The sequence below is a fragment of the Pleurodeles waltl genome, chromosome 1_1 (assembly GCF_031143425.1).
Source record: "Pleurodeles waltl isolate 20211129_DDA chromosome 1_1, aPleWal1.hap1.20221129, whole genome shotgun sequence".
Lineage (NCBI taxonomy): Eukaryota > Metazoa > Chordata > Amphibia > Caudata > Salamandridae > Pleurodeles > Pleurodeles waltl.
Genome location: NC_090436.1, coordinates 231,572,372 through 231,599,410, shown reverse-complemented (window position 1 = coordinate 231,599,410; position 27,039 = coordinate 231,572,372). Strand labels below are relative to the sequence as shown.

Below are 27,039 nucleotides of genomic sequence, written 5' to 3'. Positions count from 1 at the left end.
GGGCCAGAAAGTTGGCTTACCTTGATTAGAGGGCGGTCTGGAGAAACGCTGGCCACGGCTGCGGAAACCTCTATTTCTTTGTGGGTAAAAGTGGGGTTTGAACTCTTGGGGATAGGAGGAGGAGGGGTTGGAATATCCTCTTGAGCCTTGGTTTCTGTATGTGCGGCCGGTAAAGCGGCTCCTACCTCTACCGGCCCGGGAAAAAACACGTTGGTTGAAAACCTTCTTGAGATTTTGTTGTGCTTTGTCCAAGGATGAGAACGTTGAGACAAAACGGCTTACATCTTTTATAAAGTTATCCCCAAAGAGTTTTCCGTTGGCCTGGATCCCGGGGTCTCGAGTAGCTAGGTTCGCTAGCTTGGGGTCCATTTTGAGGAGAAGGCCCTTACGCCTTTCATGTATGATAGCAGAGTTGGCGTTACCCAAAAGACAAAAAGCTCTCTGGGTCCAGAGAGAAAGATCTAAAGGATCAATAGGCGATTCCTCCAACCTAGCAGATTCCGCTATGTCAAAGATCCTTGCCAGTGGGCCTACCACATCCAGGAGTTTGTCCTGGCAAGTGGTCCAAGCCTTGTCGACTCCCTTTCTGGGATCCTTGCCGAATTTGGTGAAAAAGGTGATAAGTGAGTCATCAATAATTGGGGTTGCCGTAATATTGGAATCCAACGAAGGTCTGGGACATTCTGATTTTAACTTGGATCTGGTTTGCTTATCTAAGGGGAGGCGTAAGCGGGAAGTGATATAATCACCAACATGGTCTAGCGGGAGCCATTCAGTAGAATTGGGGTGGTGAATGAGTGACGGGTCAAACATAGGGACGCCCTCTGAGTCAACCACGCTGGTAGAGGGACCATCTGTTGTAAGTTTAATACGTTTGGGAGAGGAAAACGTATCATCCGGGTTGTCAGACTGAGATAGATCATCCATGTCCTCATCGTCCGTGTCCAAAATTTTTGAAATCACGATCTTTTTAGGCGCAGAAACGTGTTTTAATTTTGATTTACATTTTGATTGAGTGATCGTGTTTTTGATGGAAATCCCCTCCTTAGAAGGAGGCCTGGGAGGAATCAAGTCCTCATCCTTGTGTGAAGCAAGCTCACTCTCTGTTTGAGCGCCTTTACGTGATTTAACAGATGATAATTTCCGTTTTCTGCTTTCCCCCGCAGAATGGGCCATAGTTTTGGACACCATGGACATGACAGAATTTTCGATATTTTTAGACATTTTTTCCATGGATGCTTTCATGGCATGTTTAACAGAGGACTGGCTTAATTTATTCAAATCCTGTTGAAAGGATTCTTCTTCCTCCTCAGAGGCAGACCTTGAGGGAGAACTCCCTGATTCCATAGCTGCAGAAGCAGATAGGGCAGAAAAAACCCAGAGAAAACGAAGTCCAGAAACTCACAGTGAAGAGGCAGCAAAGGGTTAACAGGAGCAGGACGCTCCGTGTGAAGAAGCTATGCTCCTCCCTGGGGCGGGGATTCGGTAAGACAGCCAGACGAGGAGCAAGGCGGTGCTGGAGACAGCGGTAAGAGAAAAACACGCTGTAATGTTAGCGCTTTCCTGAAAGAACAGCGTCGTGAGAGGGAGACGCGTAGAAGCGCTCTACAAGAAGCGCGGCGAACAGCTGAGCCGGAAAGGATTTCCCCTGTCAGAAGCGCGTCGACTGAGACGCGCGCTGACGGGTTCGTAGACTTGAGTTCGGCTTAGAACGTTCGGGGGAGCGCGCGGCTGTAACGGGCGAGGCCGTCGAAGAGGAACGGAAAAAAGAAATAAAATTAGACAAACAGAGCTTATATAAGACCGCCGCGGAGCGGCAAAGGAATAGAAACACTAGGGTATTCCCCGAACTGGAATCTGAAAGTATACAAAACCCAAAGATATACTCTGAAAACAATTAGAACATAGAAGACGAAAAAAGTGTACTTATCTTGACTGCGAGCAGCAAGAAAAGAGGGCTGCTTGCAGTCAAGGGTACACTCTATGGTTGGTGGCTCGTTGTTATTGGTCCAATTTTGGTCTTGTTTTGCTCCCATTGGTTAGTTTTCTTCTAACCCTCTTGGGAGTTGTAGTTTCTTGACTGCTGCTGTTTAAATTAAAGTAAGAAAAGAACGCATAATAGAGCCTCCGGTCTTGTCATAAAATTGCTGCGTTTTATGAAAATCCGGGTCCACTTACCGTAACTCTTCCATGATTATTTTTAAGCGCAATGAAAAGTAAACTGCTAGACCCCGACTGGGTCTACCAAATTGCTTATGCTTGACTGCCTTGGTTTGATAAGATGTAAAAAACACTATTAGAAGATCATGTTGAGACCAGGTTTCCTGGAGGCCAATTACATCTATATATTCCCAGTTTTTGGGTGGAATACTATTTTGTAGTAATGATTTTGCGCCAGCAATGTTCCAAGATAATAGCTTGCAGGTACTCCCTTTCAGGGTAAATTACATTTGGTGTATCTACTCATGCACAGTAAGAGGCATTTAGGGCCTGGGGGAGTGAGTCCCATCGAAATAGGCAATAGTTGAACAAGTTGATTTACCACTTTGATCTTCTGGTTGATCCCCAAAGCCACTTTTTGCACCCCTTAGAACTGATTTAACCATCTTAACTGGCAGAGGAGACCGACATTTTTGGTGTGAAAGTGGAAGAGGATACCTGAATACCTGAAGTCTGCTTAACACTATCCTCCAACCTTCAAAGACTGAGGTAAAGGGCAAAATTGAACCTACTATTGCTTTTAATTTCCATGTGGTTAAAGTGGTTTCTGTTGGAATACAAGTGGTAGCCGGCAGAAATTCAACAGTTGTGAACTCTGCGGAGGTTAGGATTTTGAGCTCTGGGGTCTCTTTCAGTACCTCTCAGCTACCTCTATTAAGAACATCATGGTGTCCTTGTGAGATGTAGTCTGGTTGGAACAATAATTTGGACAACATGCCTTTGTTTCTTAGCTGTGTAGTCTACTGCTCATCGAATCTTGGAGCATGTGTTTTGCGTAATGTCTTTTGTTTAGTGATATTAAGAGGATGAAATGATCCTAATTGAGGTTCTGCAGGGTTTTCTCCTGGGTTTAGTTTCCCTAGACAGGGAATTACTTTAGGTGTGATTAAATCAGGCCTTGTCAAAACAGTAGAATTGGTAGATACACTATGTCCATAGCTGCTCGTGTTGACTATTAGCAGGCTGCGGTGGGGGATATCAAGTTCTGATTTTCCACAAATAGTGTGTAATGTACCATCATTAAAGGAGGTGGGCCTTTGTGCTGTATCTGGCGCAGGGTGGATGCAAAAGGTCAATATCTGATAGACAATTAAATCAAGTCAGTCTACCTTCTAACAGGGAGTCTGCAGGTAGTGTGCAGCCTCCAGTTCCTACTGTGTTTATGTGGAGGCCTTCAAAATTCAACTTGACTCATGAAGTAGTAGTTCAGTAGCAAATGTAGGCAATCGAGCACAGTAATAAGAAGTGCCAAGCCAGAGCTGAGCAAGGGGTCTGAATCAGCCATGGGAGCCGAAGGAGGCGCTTTTGTCTTAGCAGGCCAAATAACCAAGGTCTGGTCTTTTCAAAAGACTATATATTCACTTCAGAAATCTGTGTTTGACATCACAAATCACAGTCACAAAAACAAACCTCAGTGTACACTCAGCCATTCATCCTTCTGAGGCTGATAAAATTGGGATCACTGAGTTTGGTGCAATGGGCACCACGGAGTGAACATGCACTTCCCAATTATAATTTTTTTAGGCATGTAAAAAGTGCAAAACGTCACGTAAAAATAAGTGAATTTTTTGATATTACTGTTTCAATTATTTGTTAGGTTGTATCACCACACAGAGACACGTGTATTAATATTAATTGTTTAACATGCACTCCCCCGGGTCAACAAAGGATGATATAGTTGGTATATCTATTCAGTTTGTCATGCGCCCTGAATATGTGGTAAATAGTATTGAGATAGGGAGTAACATATTGCGTTTTTAACCATGTACAAATTAGTATTTTGTCCGGTACACACGCTGAACTGAATTGCTTGAAGATGCTCTCAAATTTGATGTTTACAGATCAGTAAAATACAATGATTTGCCTTGCATCACACAATTAGATCAAATAAGAAAGCCAGGATCGGAGCCTGAGTTCCTTGAACATATCAGTTACGAATATCTCCTCCTCCCCTTCCAACACTATTGCAGGTGCAGCTCCTCTGCTATGGTGGAGAAGCGTCTACCCCTTACTCGCCCCCTCACCCACAACAGCAGTTGCAAAACTTTCACAGTAAAAATAAACATAATAAACTATGTTTATTGTGTTTTTACTGCAAAAGGGGTGGCAGGGACAGAGGGCACAGACCCCCCTGAGTGCGCATATATGTTTGGCAGGCCATCTCGGGTGTGGCAAAACAGGTACATTTAATTTTTTTAAATTTTTTTTATTGCTCTCCCACCCCACGCCGCCCCACACCTTCTCTCTCCCACAAGCCACAACTGCACTATAGCACACTGTTTTATACTTAATTCCTTCAGTATTTATGTTATTACACTTTGTCGTAATGAAAACCATGTACCAAAAGTTAGATCGTTCTAACAAAAAAGTAGAAAGCAAGTAGGAAGATATACCACAATGCCAAAGCCTTTCCTGACTTCACAGAGATGCCGATTTCAGGATAGACTGAACATACCAGCGAAGGCAACTGCAAATAAAGCAGAAATCTCTTGGCTGCACAATTTGCTCACATGTTAAACACCTTCAATGGGAGACATGCCACCTGGATGAGCAGACTTTAATGTATGCATTATTTTTAAATCCATTAACGTTTAAGCAGCACAGCACGTGTCCTGTGCAGCAACAGATTTCCAATGTAAAGGGTTCCACAGTGAAAGATCATTTGAGCGTGCAGCTAGATACTAGCAATATGAGGCTAGCATTTTTAAAAAAACACAAAAGTTAGCCTTCCGTTTTTATGCTGTCTGGTTATTTTGTTTATATTTTATGCATGCCGTCTGTGTTCCACCAAGAGCTCCTCTACTGGTCAGTAGGACCCTTTTGTTATGCGTAACCCTACGCAGTGAATAAGTACAGCTTGAGCGGACGCCCTAGTGCCTGCCACGTATACCCTTCTGCTCTGGTGGACAGCGGAGACTAGATACGCTGCTTATGTTTGAGCTGTTGATTTAGAATAGGTTGTAATTGCTAGTGAGAAAACAGAACAAACTCATCAAGATGGGGACCTTGTTAAAATCATCTGGTCGCATCCGTCAGAGTTGGCCTCCAAAAGACTTGAACGTGTCATCCAATGTAGAGGTGCGAAATCTTCATCAGTATCTCTTAACTGGACAATTTTTTGCTCCCTCTTTGCTCTTTCGGTGGGCACCCTTTTGCTCACTTGAGGCCCAGGGTCTGAGTGGAACTCAGGGCAGCCGCTGGAGGGCTGAGTTGCACTGATGCTATGAAGTGCAATGCTGATGCAATGAGGTGTTGCAAGCCCGACCATGCCCCCCGACTGCACTGGACTAACCTGATGGTGCAGTAAGGTTTCCTTTTAGCTCCTCTGTGTCTTGTGCCCTATACCCTGCATCCTGCAACGCCCGAGGACAGGTCCGATGCCTGATTCACTCAGGCAGTACTCAGGCAGCACTCCATGTCGCGAGCCCCGCAAAGTCCATGAGCCCTGTGAGCCCGATGCTTTCTCTCAGAATGGCTTAGCTCTATATTGGCTGGTTTGATGCCGCCAGGCAGGAGCAGCATTTTTTAACCTGTTCCCCATCTGGGAGTAAGGTGGGGCTCCCTGCCTAAGAGAGTGCGGACAGGGTATAGGAAATCACAGAGTCCTGGGTCTAGGCTCCTCAGGACACTGTAAAGTATTGCACGGGGGTGGGGCCAATGGTGGTATTTTTCTTTATTTTAGCCTCTCCAAGACCCCCACTCCCCCCACAAGGGCTAGGGGGTCAAGGTATCACTACCCTGCTCCCTCTATAATGTTTTTGTATAAAGATCTTCGTACTGGGGTCTAAGACCTTGAGTCCTATTTTGCAGCCAGCCAATTGGAGCACCTGTTCCCGCAAGAGCCCTACTCCCATGGAAATGAGTTTGGCCCAAGGGACAAAGCCATCAAGGCCAATCATGACTATCTATTTTATGAAATTGGGTTCAAGCAACTCTTGCAAGAATCTCTCAATCTCAATCTTACAGGTAAACAATTATAGTTGATCCTTAATTTCTCCAAAACTACTGAATGGATTTAGAGCAAGTCACAAAGAACATGCATTCTGGTCCAAGATCCAGCTTCCTGCCAAATGTGATGTAATTCTGTACAGCAAAAAAACTCCATGTGAAATACATGGGGATTTTGACTTTTGCACCCCCCCCCCCTTTTTTTGGTCTCGACTTGACAGATCACCCAGAACTTTCCATGAGGAAATGAAGCAAAATGATCCTTGAAGATTCATCAAATAGTGCCAAAGTTATTAGCCAAACAAAAAAGGCATTTCCTATGGAACTGTACTGTGTTTCTTCAATTGGTTAATTTGAAGTGAAGAAACTACAATCTTCTGTCACTTAGGTAACTGAAGCAAGCTTACATTGCGTGAGAACGACTGCTTGAAAGAATCCATTATCACCAATGTTTGGAATTCCCTGACACTTTTTCTGAAAGTGGAAATGACAGTCACACCATTTTTAGGAAAGCTGTCATCCTCAAACTCTAAATAAGGCAAGGAGGTAAAAGGTGGATTGATGGCTTGTTTAACCTGCTTTTTGTAGCAGTGCCATCGCTGCCCACAGCTTAACAGTCCCTGTAGTCTTCCTTCCTCCAATTGTCATTATCCTTGGTCTGCTTGTAAAGAAAACATCTTCAGTTTTTCGATGAAGTACTAAATCTGGAGGATAATCAGTTAAAGGATCTTGCGTCACCCTGGAGGTATTATAGGGGATGAAATTCCACATGTCAATTCTCTTCCTGGTTAAGAACTTCCTCCACAAATCACAGGATGTTCCAATGCTATCTAACTTTGAATCAAGCTTTAGTGTTTACAATTTTCTGTGGGCATAAAGAGTCACATAGACACAGAGAAAATATGTTCACTATGGAAGAATGCAAAATGATAAGTGCAATTGCACATGTAGTAGTATTTCTTTGTCCATATGTGACTGGCTGCAATTGCAAATGTACATAAATATGAAGTTTTCTGTACCGCCAACTCTAGTCAAAGGGAAGCAGAGCGTTGCCCATTGTCAAAGGTAAGCTGAAAGTTGATGTTTTATAGGAGATTAAGCTAAGTGGTGATTGGTTAATGCATTGTTATGTAGTGTTATTTAAAGGAGTCTTCAGCTCTTTCCTAAATTGCAACAGCATTGGGATGGTTCTAATGGATACAGGTATGTTGTTCAAGATCCTGGGTGCATAGATAGAAGAGGCCTATTGTCGTGTTTTTTCTTTTTGACACTGTTTAGTTTGTAGTTTGATGCTGTCCTGCCTGTGGCTATGCTTAGAACCACCAGAGTTGATGAGCTTGTCTGCAAGATAAGCAGGGTTGCTGGTTATGGTGGCTTTGTAAATGATGTAGCTAATTTCAGAGGTGGCCCAGGCTGGCAAGGTTAGCCTAAGGGGGTCCATCATGGTTCAGAGTGATGTGATCGTATTTCGTCAAGCTGTAGATGAGACCTGATGAAACATGTATGATGCCCCTAAGCATTGCCAGTGAGAAGGTTGGAGGGCAACAGAGTAGGGCATTACCGCTATTTAAATGCAAGAGAACAGCAGTTCTGAAGTCACTTTCTGGAAGAAACAATTTGAATTTCTTTAGAAGATAGAGCTGACGCCAGGCAGTCTTTGTTTTTTTGGTAATGTGCTCCTTGAGGGAAAGGTTGGTGTCCAGGGTGAATCCAAGTGAATTGACATTCAGTGAGAGCTAGGGTTCGAAATCTTCAAGGTTCATGTTAGTGAGCCTGGTTTGTGCTATATCTTCTTTGTTTTTCTTGGAAAATATTAGGAATTTCCCAATGTTTTTCTTGGACTGACTGGTCTGTACCAGCCTGCCACTGAGATTACTTTCTGACCCAATGGGGTGAGAGCCCTTGTACTCTCTGAGGCCAGAAACAAAGCCTGCACTGGGTGGGGGTGCTTAACACCTCCCCCCTGCAGGAATTGTAACACCTAGCAGTCAGCCTCAAAGGCTCAGGCTTCGTGTTACAATGCCTCAGGGCACTCCAGTTAGTGGAGATGCCCACCCCCTGGACACAGCCCCCACTTTTGGCGGCAAGTCTAGAGGAGCTAATGAGAAAAACAAGGAGGAGTCACCTACCAGTCAGGATAGCCCCTAAGGTGCCCTGAGGTGACCCTTGCCTTTAGAAATCTTCCATCTTGGTTTTAGAGGATTCCCCCAATAGAAATAGGGATGTGCCCCCCTCCCCTCAGGGAGGAGGCACAAGGAGGGTGTAGCCACCCTCAAGGACAGTAGCCTTTGGCTACTGCCCCCAGACCTAACACACACCCCTAAATTCAGTATTTAGGGGCGACCCTGAACTCAGGAAATCAGATTCCTGCAACCTACAACAAGAAGAAGGATGCTGACCTGAAAGCCTTGCAGAGATGACGGAGACGACAACTGAATTGGCCCCAGCCCTACTGGCCTGTCTCCAGCCTCAAAGAACCTGCACAGCGACGCATCCAACAGGGACCAGCAGCTGCCCTGAACCCGAAGGACCAAGAAACTCCCAAGAACAGCGGCACTGTTCAAAAACTGCAACAAGTTTGCAACTTTAAACAACTTTCAAAGAACTCTCTCTTCCTGCCGGAAGCGTGAAACTTCACACTCTGCACCCGACACCCCCGGCTCGAGTACAGGAGAACCAACACCACAGAGAGGACTCCCAGGTGACTACGAAAACGTGGGCACCTCGAGTCGACCCCCCTAAATCCCCCCAGCAACGCCTGCAGAGAGGATCTAGAGGGTCCCCCTGACCGCGACTGCCTGGTAACAAAGAGCTCGACGCCTGGACCAAGCACTGCACCCCCTGGACCGAGAGGAGCCACCTACCAGTGCAGGAGTGACCAGCAGGCGGCCCTCATTCTAGCCCAGTCAGTGGCTAGCCCGAGAAGCCCCCCTGTGCCCTGCCTGCATCACCTAAGTGACCCCCAGGTCCCTCCATTGCTTTCAATAGCAAACCTGATGCCTACTCTGTCCACTGCACCCAGCCGCCCCTGTGCCGCTGAGGGTGTGTCTTATGGGCTTGTGTGTTTGTCCCCCCCCAGTGCTCTATTAACCACCCCTAGTCTGCTCCCCGAGGACACAGGTACTTACCTGTAAGCTGACTAGGACCGGAGGAACCCTGTTCTTCATAGTTCTATGTGTTTTGGGCCCTCCTTTGACCTCTGCACCTGACCGGCCCTGTGTCGCTGGTGCTGTGACTTTGGGGTTGCCTTGAACCTCCAACCAGTGGGCTGCCTATGCTCAGGAGACTGACTGTGTAAGTGCTTTACTTACCTGAAAAACCTAACCAAACTTACCTCCCCTAAGGAATTGTTGATTTTTGCACTGTGTCCACTTTTAAAATAGCTTATTGACATTTTAACCTAAACTGTGTGTAATACTGTTTTATATAAAAGTTCCATACTTACCTGTGTGAAGTATTTTGCATTTTATGTACTTACCTCAAATCTTGAATCTTGTAGTTCTAAAATAAATTAGGAAAATATATTTTTTCTATATAAGAACTATTGGCCTGGAGTTAAGTCTTTGAGTGTGTGTTCCTCATTTATTGCCTTTGTGTGTACAACAAATGCTTAACACTACCCTCTGATAAGCCTACTGCTCGACCACACTACCACAAAATAGAGCATTTGTATTATCTAATTTTGCCACTATCAACCTGTAAGGGGAACCCTTGGACCCTGTGCACACTATGTCTCACTTTGAGATAGTATATACAGAGCCAACTATCTACAGACAGTATCGGGAAAACTGCAACTCTTGCAAGATTCTAGGGATATCCTAGGAAACCTCATATGAGGTACTAGACTTATAGGTGCAAATTTCTATTTTTCTGTGTTGTAAATCGGGCCCTAAGATATTGAGTTATTCTTTCCCCAGACGTCAGTAACAGTCTGGATCCCCCAGATAAATGAATATTGTATTTTAACATTCAAGCAGAAATTGTGGCTGCCTTTATTGTAGATCATAGTATAGTGCAGTGATGATCTTACAGATATTCCACAGTGTCAAAGTGATTAATCATATATCCTTATTAAAAATCTCTTCAATCCTGCAAAGGATAGATGGAGTAAAACCTCTGGGTACACATGGGGTAGTTATAAACATTTTAAACAGATACCTTATCTACAAACCACATTGTTAGCTATTGTTAGTAACAATATTCTATACACTTCTATTTTACTGTTTCTAAGTGTGGCAGTCATAGGTGCTATTGCTTAATTAGCTTAAATTGCAGAATAGAATAAGGAAAATGCAGAGTGCAAATGTTTTAAAAATTAAGCTTGATTTGAAAGAATTGTTTTTTTATGTAAACTACAGAACCTGCTATTGCTCCCTACATACCACAGGCCACATAGAAGTACTCTCTCCCACCATTAGGGCCTGGTCTATCTTTCCTGTCCCCACTAATACTTAATCTGAAATTTGCACTGGGGCAACATCACCTACATGTTCTGAAGTGAGGGCATTGAGTCCACATAAATTGAACGAAACTGGAACCTTAAAAGCCATAAACGAATCCCTTATGGAGATAGGTTCAAACTATTATAGATTCTCCAATTTAAGAGAGACCTCCACTCAGAGGGGTAGCTTCTGCCTATACCAGTCTCTACACATGAACTCTGACCCAATTTAGTACAGCTAGAGGTGGGGGGGGGCAGAGCTGTCAAGGATTCTCAAAGAGGAGGAGGGGAATCCATTTAAATTAAGGGTAGCAACTGCTACCATTTGTACAAAATTATAAAGAGAACACTTCCTAAGTTCTGAACAAGTTGTTTATGACTCTATTCAGAATCAAGGCAATGTTTGAGGGCTCTCGCAGGTGTTAGAAGGATTGTAAGAGGAAGGGAATGATGACACGTTTTACTGGGTATTTTCATTACATCTAATGTAGAATATAACAGTTATAAAAACACCACTCAATCCAATACTGCTTCGTCACCAAGGAGTGAGTTAGAGTATATGCCATGCACTCAGACATTGGAGACTGATTGTACACTTCCCATTAGCTGGCAGAATTACTTTAATCCATTGTTGGAAGCAAAGCACCTCTCTCCCCCCCTAAATTTCTCGGAGCCAAAGATCCAGCACAATTACTCTATGGAAACATTTACGGCGATATTGACAGATGAAACGCTTCTATTTGAACGAATTTGTCTTCGGCCAAGAACCAGGTGGGCCGGAGAATGGCAAATTATCCGGCTTGGTGAGAAAGGAAAGGCTCCACAGAATTTACGGAACCTCCAAAGAAAATACCATAGACACCGAAACAATCTAAGGGGATTGCTGAGGAAAGAAGAAACTTTAATCCACGGTTCCTCCCGCAGCTCCAGCAGTCTGGAACTTTCGCTTAATCTTTTGCACCCCTGAGAAAACGGACTCCAAAGCTGCCTCTTTGTTTCTCTCTCCTCCACACTTCTTCCCCTCCTTTGCTTAATACTCCACAGGGTTGCCTGTATATGGTTGTTTGTTTTGATTTGTTGTATTTTTTAATAAAAAGGAAAACATTTAAATGGCATAAGGTGAGGAAGAAAAGACTGCAATATGTACACTTACATTGTTTTTCCGAATTTGTCTGATTACTAATGTCCCATTATTTAGTGTGGGGATATCCTAGGTGTGAAATGTCCAATTCTGGCTAGGAAACCCACACTTAATAATGGGCATTACAAGCTACTGAATCAAGGATTGTGAATAACAAATAAAACCCGGGAATACTGGGTCCTTTTCTGCATGTCACTCACAATTCTAGAACTTTTGAAAGGTCCTCTACCACTGCCATTTACTACCTGCTTTCACTAAGTCGTAAATGAGACCAGGGTAGTGCTGCGATTCAGGGGACAGAGGAGAGAGAGCATCACAGGAGGCGGGGCAAAGCCTGAGGTGTATCATATGTTCCCTTGTGGTGCAGCAGGCGCAAGGGCGGTGCAGGCTACATCTCTCCCTGCAGCCCCTGCATGAAGTCATTCTCAGTTTCTGCAGATGCGAATTTGTACCCAGTAAAACTAGTGTGTGTTTTCTGACCTGGGTCCCGAAACATCAGGGCATTTGTAGTTACCTGTAGAGTTGTGTATCTGAAACAGTTTGATTTCTGAATAGGTCCTTAAGTGGTTGATAGAAGAGCATTACATTTCAGGAAATGGAAATACAGAATGTCACAGAATGTGGCAATGCCTCCATGTCCATGGCCTACAAGAGTCTGTAGTCTTCCACTCTTTCTGACCCTGATTTTGTTGCATACTATCTAGGGGCCTGATTTAGAGTTTGGCGGACTGTTTAATCCATCACCAATGTTACGGATATCCCATCCACCATGTTACAATGTCCATAGGATATAATGAAATCATAATACAGAGGACAGGATATCTGTCATGTTTGTGACGGAGTTACACCATATGACAAATTATAAATAAGGCCCTTGGTCTCTGTCATTGCCTATGTCCTCATGACTCGGTCCCAGAGACTTAGTTGTAGTGTCTGAGTGTCAGCTAACCCTATATATGTTTCCCGGTATCTATGTTCCCTCATTTATGTGGCTGTATCTGTGTCGCATTGCCAATCGCCAATTGTAATGTCTCCTACAGTCAGTATGCTAATGCTTCAATGACAGTGTCTTTGTATCAGGGTCATTTCCCTCCTTCTGTATATGTATGTCTGTGCCTCTGTAGAAATAACCGTACCTCCCAATGTCACTGTGTGGCCCACTGTCAATTTGAGTCTCCTTGTGTGAGCGTCAGTATTGCATTCTCCCCCTTTACTGTGAACCCTCATCCTGTGTCAGTGTCCATGTTTCAGTGTACTTATTTAGGTCTCCTAGTCCCTTGGTCAGTGATAGTGTTCCCTATCTGCATTGGTGCTGGTGTTTCAAGTGCCAATGCATCATATCATTGCCGCAGTCAGTGCCCTCATGTTACTGTTCCTGTGCTATTGTCAGTGGCTCCAGCCCCGGGTCAGTATGCTATTGACACATCCTCCATGTTTGTGTCCGCATTCCAATGTCAATGGCCGTTTTTCAGTGCCTGTGTCGTTGGCCTCGTATTGCCAAGTTGCTACCTTTTGTAGTGTTTGTGATACCCTCAAGCTGCTTCAGAGTGATATAGGAAACAGGATGGAAGCAGGAGAAGAGAGAGGGATGGAAAGATCATGAGCGATCAGTGTTTCTTGGAAGAGAGAGAATTAGGGATGACTGTTCAGGATTAAGGAAATAATATTCCAGTCATGTCACAGAAGTTATTTTTCAAAATTAGATGTTATTTAATTTGCACTCCCAGCACAATTTAGTTGTCAATATAAATCAGAAAGTCACCTAGATTTTTAAAAGCATGATAATTTCACAAAAATATTAATAACTACTGAACTACTGAAATGCAGTTAGGGTCGCAGACATTACAGGGATACAGACATGTGGTAGGGAACAAACATGTTTCCTCTATGCGGACGATCTCCTCCTTCCTCTGACCCACGGCGGTCTATCCCTCTCAATAAACCACTTTGCCTGGTTCTCGGGTTATAGAATTAGCTGGGACAAATGCAAGGCCTTCCTGCTCACATATCATACCACTGTGGAGACGAGCGCTGGCCACCCCTTTAAATGATAGACACCACGCCTTAATTACCTAGGTATTCATATCTATATGGGCTTGTTGACATGATGGAAGCCAATCTAAACCCTTTGATGGCTGCCAAATAAAATGACCCCGCCCGTTGGATGACACTAACATCTCTTGTGGGGTCGAGTGTGGCGACTGAACTATTTTTTCTTGTGGTTCCCGTCCTTATACAAAAATGAATGCTGCATGATCTCAACTGCTTGCTCTAGGTGTACATTTGGGCAGGAAGGAAACTCCAACTGAAGTTACATAGGCTATATGCTGCCACAGAGAGTGGAGGGCTCCACTTACCCCACGTAGAACATTACTGGTTAGCCCCCCATCTAGCGCAAATACGGACCATGATGCAAGATTCCCTTGATAACTTGTTCTGGTATCCCTGGAGAGATCCCTCTGGAGGCAGGCTGGATCGCTCAAACCACTGTACAAGTATAATAAGGTATGGCAGGGAACTCCTAACCCGATAATAGATGCAATGGTGTATGCATGGAGAAAAGGACACAAACTTCTAGGTGAGAGCCACAGGTTTCTAATGGAGCCCCATTATTGAGGAATGGTCACATCCGCATTGGGGGAGAAGGACTGAACTGGAAGCATTCCAGCGCCAGCAGCATGCTAGTCTTGGACTGCTTGGTCACACCGGATCTCCTAAAGACCTTCACTGAGACACAGGCGGACTTCCAATCGGAGAAGACCTACTCCTGGCACGACCGAAGACTGCATCACTGTCGAGCTGTTCTATTCACACACATGCATCTATTTTGCCTGAATCCTCACTTTTCTAATACCTGAGGAGATTAAGAACGTTTCAAGGGGGCAGTGTCAGGAATCTACTCACAAGGCACGTATTCTCCTTCCCTGTCTGGTGACACCTGACAACCTAGAGTACTCGGATGAGGGTTGGGTGGAGCTTTTATTGAGACATGACAAAGTATTGAAAGAATGGTCCTTAAACTGAGCTATTACAAAATACTACATAGGAGTCACTGGTCCCTGAACCAATTGCATGACACAAGTCTCTTACCGGGTGTCACATGCTGGAAGTGTGCTGCAACCAACTGTGGCAACATGCACAATATATGGGAGCACAATATATGGGAATGCCCCACGCTTACCCTATGCTTTGTGGATGTTTGGATCATCATGTGCAATAACTCTACCCTGATATCACACACCTATATAGGTGCTGGTTTGCCACAGCTCTAGGTGTAGCTAAAGTGTGTGTCTTGTGATTGAGGAGGTCCTCACTTGCAACAGAGGCAACTTGCAACACGTGGCATCAGGCAATGCACAACATGGAAACTTAAGAGCAGGTCATGCATCGAATTAATAACCAAATGGAGAAATTGAGAGGGCATGGGACAATTCCCTATTCATAAGAAACCTTCTTTCTTCATCACGGAGGTGCGGCCTCTGCTTCCTCCATGTTCCCTAAAACTATGTTCTGCAGAGCAGGAGATAACTCCAAGGGGAGACACATCAAGCGCACACTGCCTGTAGGACACCCTACACTCAACCGGCCCCTTGCCTGTACTTTTCTGGGCCCATAGGACCACAACAGGCAGAAGGCAGTCTGCTCAGTCGATGCTGCCCCTGCCTGAGACACAGTAGCGCTACAGTCACAGCCTATCGGAGGTGTTATCTTTCCAAGAACCCATTCACATCCTTTCCTGTTAGCAAAACACATTTCTCCGAGCAAGGTTCTCAAGGGTCTGTACCCACTGTAGGGTCCACACGAAGTTTACTGAATTTGGTACTTTATAGGCAGCACATTTAGCATGCTCTATCCACTCTTCCAAATGGTTAGGGTGGGTACCTGGCCCCAGGGACTTCTGGCCGACTCCTACCTATACGAAAGGAGTGGGTACACTGGTTTCATTGTTAATACTGGCTGAACTTTATTTGTCATTGATTTGGAGGCTTTATGCTCCTGCTTATCTTTGCATGAGCTCCCCCCACTGTTCCGGAGAGACAGTGAAAAACAGCAAATATAAGAATACTATAGGTTTGACTTGACTATGTTTTTTTTCTTATATCTGAAAAGCGTTTAAAAAATAAATGCAATAGGTCATTAGCTAATATTACTGTGACTGAAGGCATTCTGCCCTTTCACAAGGTTCATATCCGCACAGAAAGCATTTACCTTCCTGCCAGGAACTATTACGGCAACATGTGCCTTTTCAACATTTGCTTTCAGCCAATGCTTTCTTATACATTGGAGAGGGCCCAACAGTACAGTTTCACAAAAACCATGACAAAACAAAACACTGACAAAGCCAGAAGTCTGAAAGTCAATGCCTGACCTATTGGCTTTGTCCATGCCTGTCTTGTGAGTTGCTTGTTGACAAACATAATCATTGGGGCAAGCAAAGTATGCTACTGCATTGCAAATAAAGGGCCTGGTTAAGATCTCGTCAGAGGATCTTACTCCGTCACAGACAGATATCCATCGACCCTATTATGATTCCAATTAATCCTATGGAGATTGTAATACGGCAGACGGTATATCCGTCATGTTTGTGATGGAGTATTCCATCCACCAAGATCTAAATCAGTCCCAAAGTCTCCTTTATTGTCTCCATCTTCACACCCCACGTCAAGTGCAATAAACCAGTACAGTAAGCTTTAGTTACACGTCACTGGGGCAAATGAGCAATGAATGCAGCACAAATTCCCCTTGATCTAATCTGTGATTACCATTTTACTTATTAAATGATTATCCCAGTACCAGACTTCTAACTGCATTGCGTTGTATTGTTTTCAAATTATTATAAAATGCCATTATGTGATAATTTGTTGTAAGATTGTAAAGTGCAATTGTGTTTTAATTAAGCAACCTTTTGTGTTAGGTTTTCAGATGGTCTTTCGAATAGGCTGAGAAGAGAAGTTGGCGCTCCTTCTCCAATAGACTGCCAGTTGAGCGGATGGGGTGAATGGAGTGAGTGTGACCCATGCAGAGAAGAACAGGTAATTGTAGGATTTTCTCTGAGTCAATCAGTAAAAAGGTAACACTATTAGAAAGAATAATGCGTATGATAGTATTCAGTGAGGAGGCTTTGCGATATATGCCAAATGTGTAGAAGAAATTGAAGATTAACGCAGTTATAGATTTTAAATTGATAATCCCAGATGTGACTGGAGAAGAAGGTGCACATAAAGAAGAAGTGAAACAAAGGTATATTACAAAGTTCACCTATACACTAAGATGTATGGCACCCACATAATGTGGTGTTATTCTCATTTCAATTCATAAAATCACTATGAATCGTGGAAGATTCCCTTCCCACATGGCTATTGGTAATAAATGCACCCATATGTCAGCAGCTCCAGATTGTTGCTGTATAACAGGTGGCAGGAAAAAAACTGGTGCCAGTACAGCAGATTTAGATGTTGCACAGCTCTGACCTGGAAAAAGATACAAAATGTGTGATTTGTACCCCCTAATCTAAGGGCTGTAACTTGGAATAGTGTAATTGTGCACCTTCTAGAAGCCTATCCTGTATCATTCCAGCTCTGTACTATGTAGCTTTAGTAGTACAAAGTTGGTCTGAAAGATGATAAAAGAATTAGTGTTGCTGGAGTTTTTTTTCAGTTTCAGTCAAATTCCTACAGAGAGTACAGTGGAGGGGAAAATAAACTAAGTACTAGGAAGGGGTTGTCCATTCTTTAAAAAAAGCAACAAAGACAGCTATGAAAATCTCAGGTAGAGAAGGGGGAGAAACAAATAACGATTCAGTGACTTGCTAAATGAGGAATGTTTCTGGGGGTCACCTCAAGTTCTCCTTTTAAATGAAGAAGGTTGAGATTGTAGGTGGACAGAGGGTTTGAGACCCAAAAGAAAAGCAGTAGTAAAAGGCAATAAAAAAAACAACTTGGGGGTCCTAGGGTGGTTCCTTGAAAGTTACAGTAAAGAAACTTGGAGTAACAAAACAGTGGGGGAAGGAGAGGGAATCCAAAAAGGGGAAAATCAGGACTCATGTGAGCCATGTTAAGATGGCTTCTCACATTTGTATTCCACATTTTGTTCCGAAAGAGAAATTGCATAAAACTGTTAACAGGTACTCAAATAAGCTTTTTCTCTTCCTTAAGTTCCGCTCCCGAAGCATCTTGAGATTTGGTCAGTTTGGTGGCAGAAGATGTCTTGATTCACTGGGTGAAACAAAAAGGTGCAAGCCTACCAAACCTTGTGAGAAAGAGCCAATTGAATGCGGAATTGATTTTGAATGTGATTCAGGTAAGAATTTAGGGCCATATGTACGAACACTTTTTCACATAGACACAGAATGGATAAGAACCTTTGCTACATCTGGCCCTTAGTCACTGTTTGCTCTTTTTCTGTTAATGTTTGGGCCAAATATCATGGGCCGACAAATGAGTTGCAATGCCACTTAAACTATAGATAGGGAGGACTGATAGTAGTTGTGGCAGGAAAAATGCCAGGGTTTCCGCTGCAACTAAGGCATGTATCTGTACCTCCAAGCTGTGTGATGGGGCAGTCAGACCCTGGTGTCCCTCCAGTGTTCCCAGAAAGAGGAGCACCAGTGGCGACTGAGTGGTCACGAAAATCACTTTCTCATCCCATAGTCTTTCCACTAGAAAGAGATAGCCCTGAGATGTCTTGGCACTGAGAAATCATTGGTAGATGTTGAGATCACATCAGTAGAAAATACAGCTCTTTGTGAGCCTTCACACCAGCCCCAGATTGCTCTTTGCAATCAAATTACTTCAACCTCCCTTTGGATCATCACTATGGCCTTGGTTCTTCATTTTGTTTGGGTGGAGTTTTTTTTGTTTAAACCAGAGGGAGATCCCACAATGAGGACTCACCTGATTACTACTGGATACAGCAGAGCGCCATCTCCTCTTCCACCAGCACTCATGCCAACCCACCTCCTTCCACCAGAGGTATACCCGTGTCAGATAGGCTGGGGCAGAGTCAGTGCAATTCCGCTCCGTGGACTGTGTGAAAAACTCACTACCAGAAGCAGGCAAGTCCACCGCCCCTAGCAGTCAACAGTAGCCACAGCCTGCAGATACTTAAGGACAATGCACAGGAAGCAGTCAAGACACTGCAGACATTTTTGGATGTGCCACCCTCCACCCAATCACTGTCCTTTAGGAAAGGTGTACAGGGACTCAGAGGGCACATCTGAATCAAATCTGGTATTCCTTTCTCCCGTGCAGGCAACATATTTGGACTTGCAATGAAAATAGTAATACCTGTCCCATAGCAGCAGCCTAAGTCAGCACTGGCTGCCCCCGCGTATTATAAGAGTTATCATATCATAGTATTGCAGTGTAACTTTTCTGTATAACATGGCGTTGTGTGCAGAGGTTAAGTACTTTTTTACATAAATGAAAGCACTGGCTGGACAATGAATTAGTGACTGATATTACTTGTCTTATGGAGCTTTGGAGAGTTGGACTGTGCTATCCTGAGGGTGGAGGGATTCGGTGCTAATTTTTGGTTTAAACAGTAGGATAAATCCCCAAACCATCAACGATAAAGGGCTTTGATGGATACACTTCGAAGCCAGTATCCCATGAGTAACCTGGGACTTATGAAAATGTTCCAACAGTTTTATATTAAGGAGTTCCTTTCCATCTTCAAAACCTCTTTCTTTCTTTCTAGTTCTATAATCTCGGGAAAAATATTACAGTATCATTCTAATACCCTAGTAAAAGATGGACACGATCGAAAGGGTTGCTATTTGAGATCCCACCTCGGTGCACAGTCAGAATTGTGGTATTCTACTCATACTCTGAATTGCAAACAAGGGAGATCTCTACCTATTGAGTCTCGTCAACTTCTTGTGCAATTGATTAGCGTAGGTCATTAGTCAGCAATCTCTTTGTTTCTCTGAGAGAAGCAATAATTTAAGTTGGCTGAGACCTCCAGTCCCAATGCACTTCCTGAGGATCCCTCAAGGGCACATTCTCTCACCAGTGCTCTTGAACCATTACAGGCCTACATACACAGTGTTGCAATAACAAAGTGTGCAGACAATATAGGGTCTGCCTTTGTTGGCTCTGTGCTCAAGCGTGAACAGAAGCAGATTAGGCTCTCTAAATGCTGGCATTCTACCAATGTGTGCAGTCCATTCTTTCACACACAACTGGCAGGCCCAGGAAGCGGGGGGCATCTGTGTTAACTAGATAATATTGTAAGGCAGTTCCTCCCCGCTTGTTTCATTCCATCATTAGGGGCTGAAGTCATAGGTTTTACTATTATGCAAAATGTCATTAATTCAACGGTGACTGTGTATTCCCAGCGGTCAAACTTCTCAAAAAGGTTGTAAATAAAGGAGAAGACCACGACCGATGGAAGTGATTTTATAAATGTCCTAATGCCTATTTGGTCTGTCTCTGTGGCAGATGTAGTGCTTAGGTGCTTTCTTTTCTGCATGAAGGCCGAACACAATCATCCCATAACAGTGGAGTCTTTATGGAATTAACTACTCTAGTGATTTCAGGAATAGAATGTGTTTAGAATTAGAGATCTGGGGGTGCTGGATTGCTTGCTTTCAAATTATCTCTAAGAAGAAATCCTGAGGTTAATTTTTAGATGGTGATTAAGTGTTTCTCTGCCGAATAGCATTTATTACAACTTCCGGATCACAAAATGTTTGCGTTTCATATCTTAACTTTATCAGTTAAAAAATAAGAAATGCTCTCCTGATGATACAAAAAGTATTCTGGCTTCGATGAAATTGAACAACCACAAAAGCACAGGGAAAATAAATGCATGTTAACAAACAATAAAAATATTTAATCTTTTTTCCATGTCTAATTTAAGGTCGGTGCATAAAGAAGAGACTTGTGTGCAATGGGGACAATGATTGTGGAGACTATTCAGATGAAAGCTGTGAAGATGAACCGAAAACACCTTGTCGTGCTCATCTCGACCTGGAGGTGTCGGAGATCGGAAGAACAGCTGGAAAGGGGTAACTTTAGCCTTTCATAAAAACATATGGGTGTAACATTATCCTCTGGGCCATAACAGATGCAACATGTGGTGTCATAACATGATATGCGTGTTCTGCTATTTAACAGTACATTAAACATTCTGGGGGTTGTAGGAAAGTCCCCTCTTTCTGACACCCCCACTTTGTGCCTGATGGTAGTGTGCTTAGACTGTTTTCACTGGGACCCTGCTAGCCAGGACCCCAATTGTTGTGCGCTCTCCTTCAATTTGGGAGCAGATTTAAGAGCGCCTAGCGCCTCCTTGTGTCAAATTAGCATAATTTTTTTAAGCTAACGTGGCCCAACAAGGCAAAAATTGTGCCAAATTTACAAAGTGGCGCAGTGCATGCATTGTGCCACGTTGTAACCCTCTGCGCTACATTATGCCTGAGCCAGGCATAATGTATGCAAAGGGGCCGATCCCCGTTTGGGTGGGAGGGTCGAAAAAATGTCACAAAGAAATCTAAGAGATTTCTTTGCTTCATTGTTTTCGACACTTTTAATGCCTGCTCAGAGCATATGGAGGCACACCAATGCTTACAATGGGCTTTGCAGGATTATCATCAACATTTTTTACGCTAATCCTGCAAAGCTCCGAAATAGCATCAAAAAGTTTGATGCTGGTTCCCTAACTACTGCCAGGGTGCGCTGTATCTTAAATACAGCGCACACATGGTGGGGTCTAAGGAGCGCAAGAAAAGTGGTGCTGCACTGGGTGCACTGCCACTTTTTTAAAATCTGGCCCTTTGTTGCTTTGGTACTTCTTTCACCCAACAACTGGCATACTGGTGCACCCCTGTAAGTCCCTAGTATATGGTACCTAGGTACCCAGGGCATTGGTACACCAGGGGTCCCCCATGGGCTGCAGCATGTATAAAGCCACCCATGGGAGCCCATTCAAACTGTGTCTGCAGGCCTACCATTTGCAGCATGCATGAAAACACACATGCACCCTTTCACTGCTGGTCACTGCACCAGGTCACTGTAAGTCACTCCTATTATAGGCCCTTCCAGCCCAAAGGACAGAGTGAAGGTCCCTGTGTGTGTGGGAACTCCTGCATAAGCAGAAGAGCCCCTACAAACTCCAGCTCGAATCCCCTGGACTTTGTAAGTGTGGGGAAGCCATTTCAGCTGTATACTGGCCACGTGTCACGTGACCCAGCTACAAAATGGTAACTCCGAACCTAGGCATGTTTGATATCAAACATGTCAGAATCATACCCCAATACTGATGCCAGGTTGGTGGCATGATTCTATGTACTCTGGGGGCTCCTCAGAGGACCGCCATTACTGCTCTTTCCAGTCTTTCAGGGTCTGCAGGCAGCCCACACTGTTGCAGCCCCTCAGACAGGATTCTGCCCTCCTGCTGCTTGACCAGCTCAAGCAGGGGAAGGCAGAACAAAGGATTTTTTGTAGGAGAGGGGATGCAACATCCTCTCCCTTGGAAATAGGTGTTACTGAGCTGGGGAGGGGTAGCCTTCCCACGCCACCAGACTGCGTTGAAGGGCACATTTGGTGCCCTCCTTTCATATTCTGGTTTCCACCAGTCCAGGGACCACCTGGTCCCTGCTCTGGTGCAAAACTGCACAAAGGAAAGGGAAGTGACCACCCCTTGTCCATCACCTCCACCCCAGGGGTGGTGCCCAGAGCTCCTCCAGGTGGCCTCTTAATTCTGCCATCTTGGAAACAAGATGTGCAGAGGCACCTGGGAAAATGTGACTTGTCAGGATTAGGTAGCTGATGTCAGTGACCCCTCTGATAGGTGTTCACCTCAGAGAATGACCAAGCCCCTTTTTTGGGCTATGTTAGGGACTCCCTTGCAGCTGAGTCCCCAGATCAGTGTGCTAGAACCCACCAGGACCTCTCTGCAAAGACATCTTCTGCTCCTGGCTATCGAACCACTGCTGGACTTCACAGGAACCAAACAAGACTGCAACACCTGAGATGACCTCTCCTTGCAGCATTGTTTCTGCTGTTCCTACCAGCAAACTGCAACATTTCCATGGCTGTGCATCATCTGGGGTCAGCAAGACTTCAACTGCACCAAAGAAGCAAGATGGAATCTCCCTTGGAGTGAAGGAGTCACTCCTCTGCATCTGCAGGAACCTAAGTCAATGACGTTTGGTTGATGGGATCTGTTGTCCTCTGGACATTCGGAGATTCTTCAACACAGGTTGTGGTTCTGAGGGGTCCTGTGGGTCCACTTTGCCTTCTATCTGACTTGGAAGATGTTGAGCCCTTACCTCTTCCTACAAAACAGAACCCCTGTGCATTGTGACTGTTGCAGCAACCAAGGCTTGTTGACTCTACAGGCTCCAAGTAGCACTGGCCCCCAGCCCTCTACCTCTGTAAGGACAGTCTCCTCTCTGCTGCTCCAGCAATGTGAGACTCCTCTTCAAGTGCTGACAGGGCCTCACTGCAACTTACTGTGCCTACTGCTAGTGAGTTGCTTTTGGGGGTTCCGACTGCTTCTCCTGCATTTCCTGTCTTCTCAGGGTCAGCCCAGTCTCCCCTCCAAGGGTCAAGTCCCCTGGACCTTGCTGGTCCTCTTCAGCTCTGCATATCTCCAACAACTTCAGTTGTGTTTGCTTGGGCTTGTTGGTGGTCCTTCTGACCCATCTGCAATTCGACGACCGATGAGGGAAAGCTCCTAGGTGGCTTCAGTGACTCCTCTGCAGCTGTACTTCATCCATCACCGTCAACCAGGATCTTCACCCACAAAAGAGTGGGCATTTCCTCCTGCCCCATACGGACACTCCTGCATGGACAGGACTCTGTTCCCTTCTTTTACATGTCTTCTTCATCTGGAATCCACTGTTGGGTCCCCCCAGCCTGGTTCTGCTTTTTCAATATTCTATTTACGAGTCCCCTTGTTAGCCTGTGTGACGACCAGGTAACTTAGTCTCCTCTCCTGGTTGTGGGAGATACTTACCTCTTGGGGTTCCAGTCTCTCTCAGCTTTTGGCTAACTACTACATATCCTCTGGTGGGGGACCCATTCTCACATTCCACCTTTTTAGTATATGGCTTGCCCCCCCTATAGGGCCCTAGCTTTTTTTATGCTATTTCCCAAATACTTACCTGTGTATATTTGGTGTGTACTTACCTCCAGAAAGGAGTTTACCTATAGTAATCTAGTTTGGTGTTCCTGAAATAAAGTAGCTTTATTTTTACAACACTGTGTGGTTATTTTCATGTTGTTGAAGTAAGCCTCAGCAAGGCCTACTAGTGCAAGGGGTTCACTTTTCTCTGCACAAAGTCCTTAGACCATGTAGGAAGAAGTTGGCACAGGAACTGAAATAAAAGACAAAGTTTATTACCCTCACGAGGTGGTACTACAGTTCAAACAGCACCCTTGGGTAATGTCTGAAGTAGCACACTGAACTGAGAGAGCATGGTCCTTTTATACCCACGCAGGGGCTAAAAGGAGGTGGTACAATTATAGAAGCAAGACTTGTATACATGTAAGGTCATGTGGAAAATGCACAGTCGACAGGTAGGAGGAGCTAACAGTTTTCAAGGACTAACAGCTGCAGACCTTACTGAGCATGTGCGAAAGTGGGAGATGCTAAATATAACTTGTCAATAGGCAGATTTCAAGAGTAGTTAACAGAAAGGTAGGACAGAGCACATGGTGAGCACATGGCAGCATGTGGTAGAGAAAATGGCTGCCATGAATACAAAATGGATTCCCCGAAATGTTCACAATAGTTACAAATACAGATGTGTTCTGCTAATGCTTAATCTAATCACTGCTAAACTACAACAGACAACCCTTTCAGCATTAGCTGAAGACATTTGTCTTTCTGGGATAATCTAAATATTCATCTTGTATATTTATGCTCATCATTTCAGCTATTTCTTTATCTAACATATGTTGTGGTTTCATTTCTGTGATATTTCTTTTGGTAGGCATACAAGCAGTAATACACATGGAGCAGAACATTGGACCACACTGAATACAGATACAGCATGTGAAAAATATTGCAATCATTACACACAGGATAGTCAGTAGTTTCCAGCCCCAGGCGGAAACAAGAGCCCAAAACCATCCAGAAAAAGTCCAAGTACCAGTCTCTGTGTGGATTTCTGCAGCAATTTTATGCAATTTAGATATTGCATCATATACTGAAGGTGAGTGATCGGGAATAAAAACACAGCAACTACTACCGATGATGCGACATGCACCACCTCGGTCAGCTAATATCACATCTAGTACCATACGATTTTGGAGCGCTACAATCCTCACAATTTGGAGCTCCTCAGTAATATTCCCAAGTGCCAGAGCTGCCTGATTGGTAACAGCTTCCACAACCCTAGTCAATCGTCTCACTTTCCTACTGCTTAACGCAGCACCCACAAAGGGGAACAATCCTAAATTAAAATCAACATATTGTTGCAGGCTAGTATCCGTTTGGTCTACCTCATTTGTACTTATTTCCCTTTTATATCTATTGTTAATGATGTCATTGAACAGTTTTAAATCTAGGTGATATGATGCAGGGGCCAAAAACACAGGGGGTAATAGAAAAGATACATAACACACACCTGACCACCAACAGGTAGTTGGTAATATCCATAGTTACCACAAACAAAATATGTGTTATGTGAAGCTGTAAAACTACTATTATTTACACCCTCAATATTAAAAATCAAGGTACAATCGCTTATCCCTACTGGAATTCGCCCAATGCTACGTATACATAAATCTGCTTTAGTTTTTGTAACAGAAATCACAAATTGTTCTTTCTTGTCAGAGTCTCTTATATTTGTGAAGACATATGGTATTGAAACATTGTCCGGTTGATACTCTTCCTATTCCCATTTAGTTCCTTTGGCTTGGGGATACCCATCTTTGTCTTGGTAGCATACTTTATTAAGGCGAAAAAGAAGTCCGCCCTCTGTACGTTTTCCAGATGCAAACAAAAGCGTGTACCAAGCTTGACAAGAACCATTGTGTGAAAAAGGAAGAGGAATGAAAGGTGTTCCTCCTTTCTTTTGATGCGCAGGTATCATTCCACATACCCAACAGTTAGTAGTATTTGTAGCATTATGAGTATGATACAACAGCTGAATGAAAGTATTATTGAAGTACGATGGACGGTGCTTCTGCTCCTGATAGGTAAGCGTAAAGTAATAGTGATCCTCTGGTACTGGAGTAGTGGCAACAAAAAACTCACGAGCAGGAGCCTTCTTTTCAACAAACCAGGTGATTGTTGCTGTAACCACCAAAACAACAACAAACCCCATAGTGCTAATGATCAGTTTGTTATTCATTTTAGCAACAGTGATAATCGACCCTTTCAGAAATGGATTAAAAACAATCGTTGGAGCTCTTATCCCTGGGCAGCCGCTGATTTCTTCACCACGGGCCAAGACGGGTGTCACTACTCTACTGCATGGCTGATCCCCCCCCCTTGCCACATTGGCTCTCCGTTTCACTAACCCAGGGCGGTAGCTCAACCAGTTTTTTCAAAACATTTTCAGATTCTTTCCTCGGTCTCAAATTATATTGCGACACTCCAGAAGTCGTATGGTCCGGGAAGACCTCTGCAGATTCGTCAGGTGATATAGCACAGCCTTTCTCCGTAGTCAAAATCTCTTGATGATCGGTCAGCACAGCAGGTTCCACCAAGGTAGGTAGCACTCTCTTGCAGTGAGTACTATGGACCCAATTCTTTTTGTTCATCACTCAAACTGCTGTCCTTGTCGCAAGGAGCACCTGTTCTGGGCCTCGCCACCTTGGTTCCAAGCTGCTTGATCTTTCAAAAGACTTAATCATCACCTGGTCACCAGGTCGGAGATCATGGCCTTCACCTGTAGATCTGTCAGGAAGTGCTTCTCAAATAGAAACCAAATTGTCGGTTAACTGTGCCAAATAATCATTTATCAGGACACAAGGTGCATCATATTCAGATTTTGGCTTAGGAACTCCCCAAATATTCATTGGCCTCCCGAATACCACCTCATAAGGACTAAGGCCGAGTCGGGAGTGTGGCACTGAGCTAATAGACAATAATGCCAACGGTAATGCATCCGGCCAAGTTAAGGATGTGGAAGCCTGTATCTTCGCTAACTTCAGCTTCAAAGTAGCATTATACCTTTCCACCAACCCTGCTGATTGTGGGTGGAAAACCGCATGGAACTTCTGTTTGATCCCTAATCCTTTCAGGACATACTTAATAACTTCCCCAACAAAATGAGGTCCGTTATCACTCCATAAAAGTCTGCAAAACACCAAACCTACGGAAAAATTATTTC

The 27,039-nt window shown here is 44.2% G+C and overlaps 1 protein-coding gene across 2 annotated transcripts in view; it reads left to right on the top strand.

Moving 5' to 3' along the window:
* Positions 1–27,039, top strand: part of C9 (complement C9) — a 196,807-nt gene that overhangs the window by 69,373 nt on the left and 100,395 nt on the right. For both annotated transcript variants that reach the window (XM_069221359.1, XM_069221361.1), the window contains 3 exons: positions 16,666–16,783; positions 17,906–18,050; positions 20,613–20,760. In XM_069221359.1, coding sequence (XP_069077460.1) covers positions 16,666–16,783; positions 17,906–18,050; positions 20,613–20,760 — 411 coding nt within the window. The remainder of the gene's footprint in view (positions 1–16,665; positions 16,784–17,905; positions 18,051–20,612; positions 20,761–27,039) is intronic.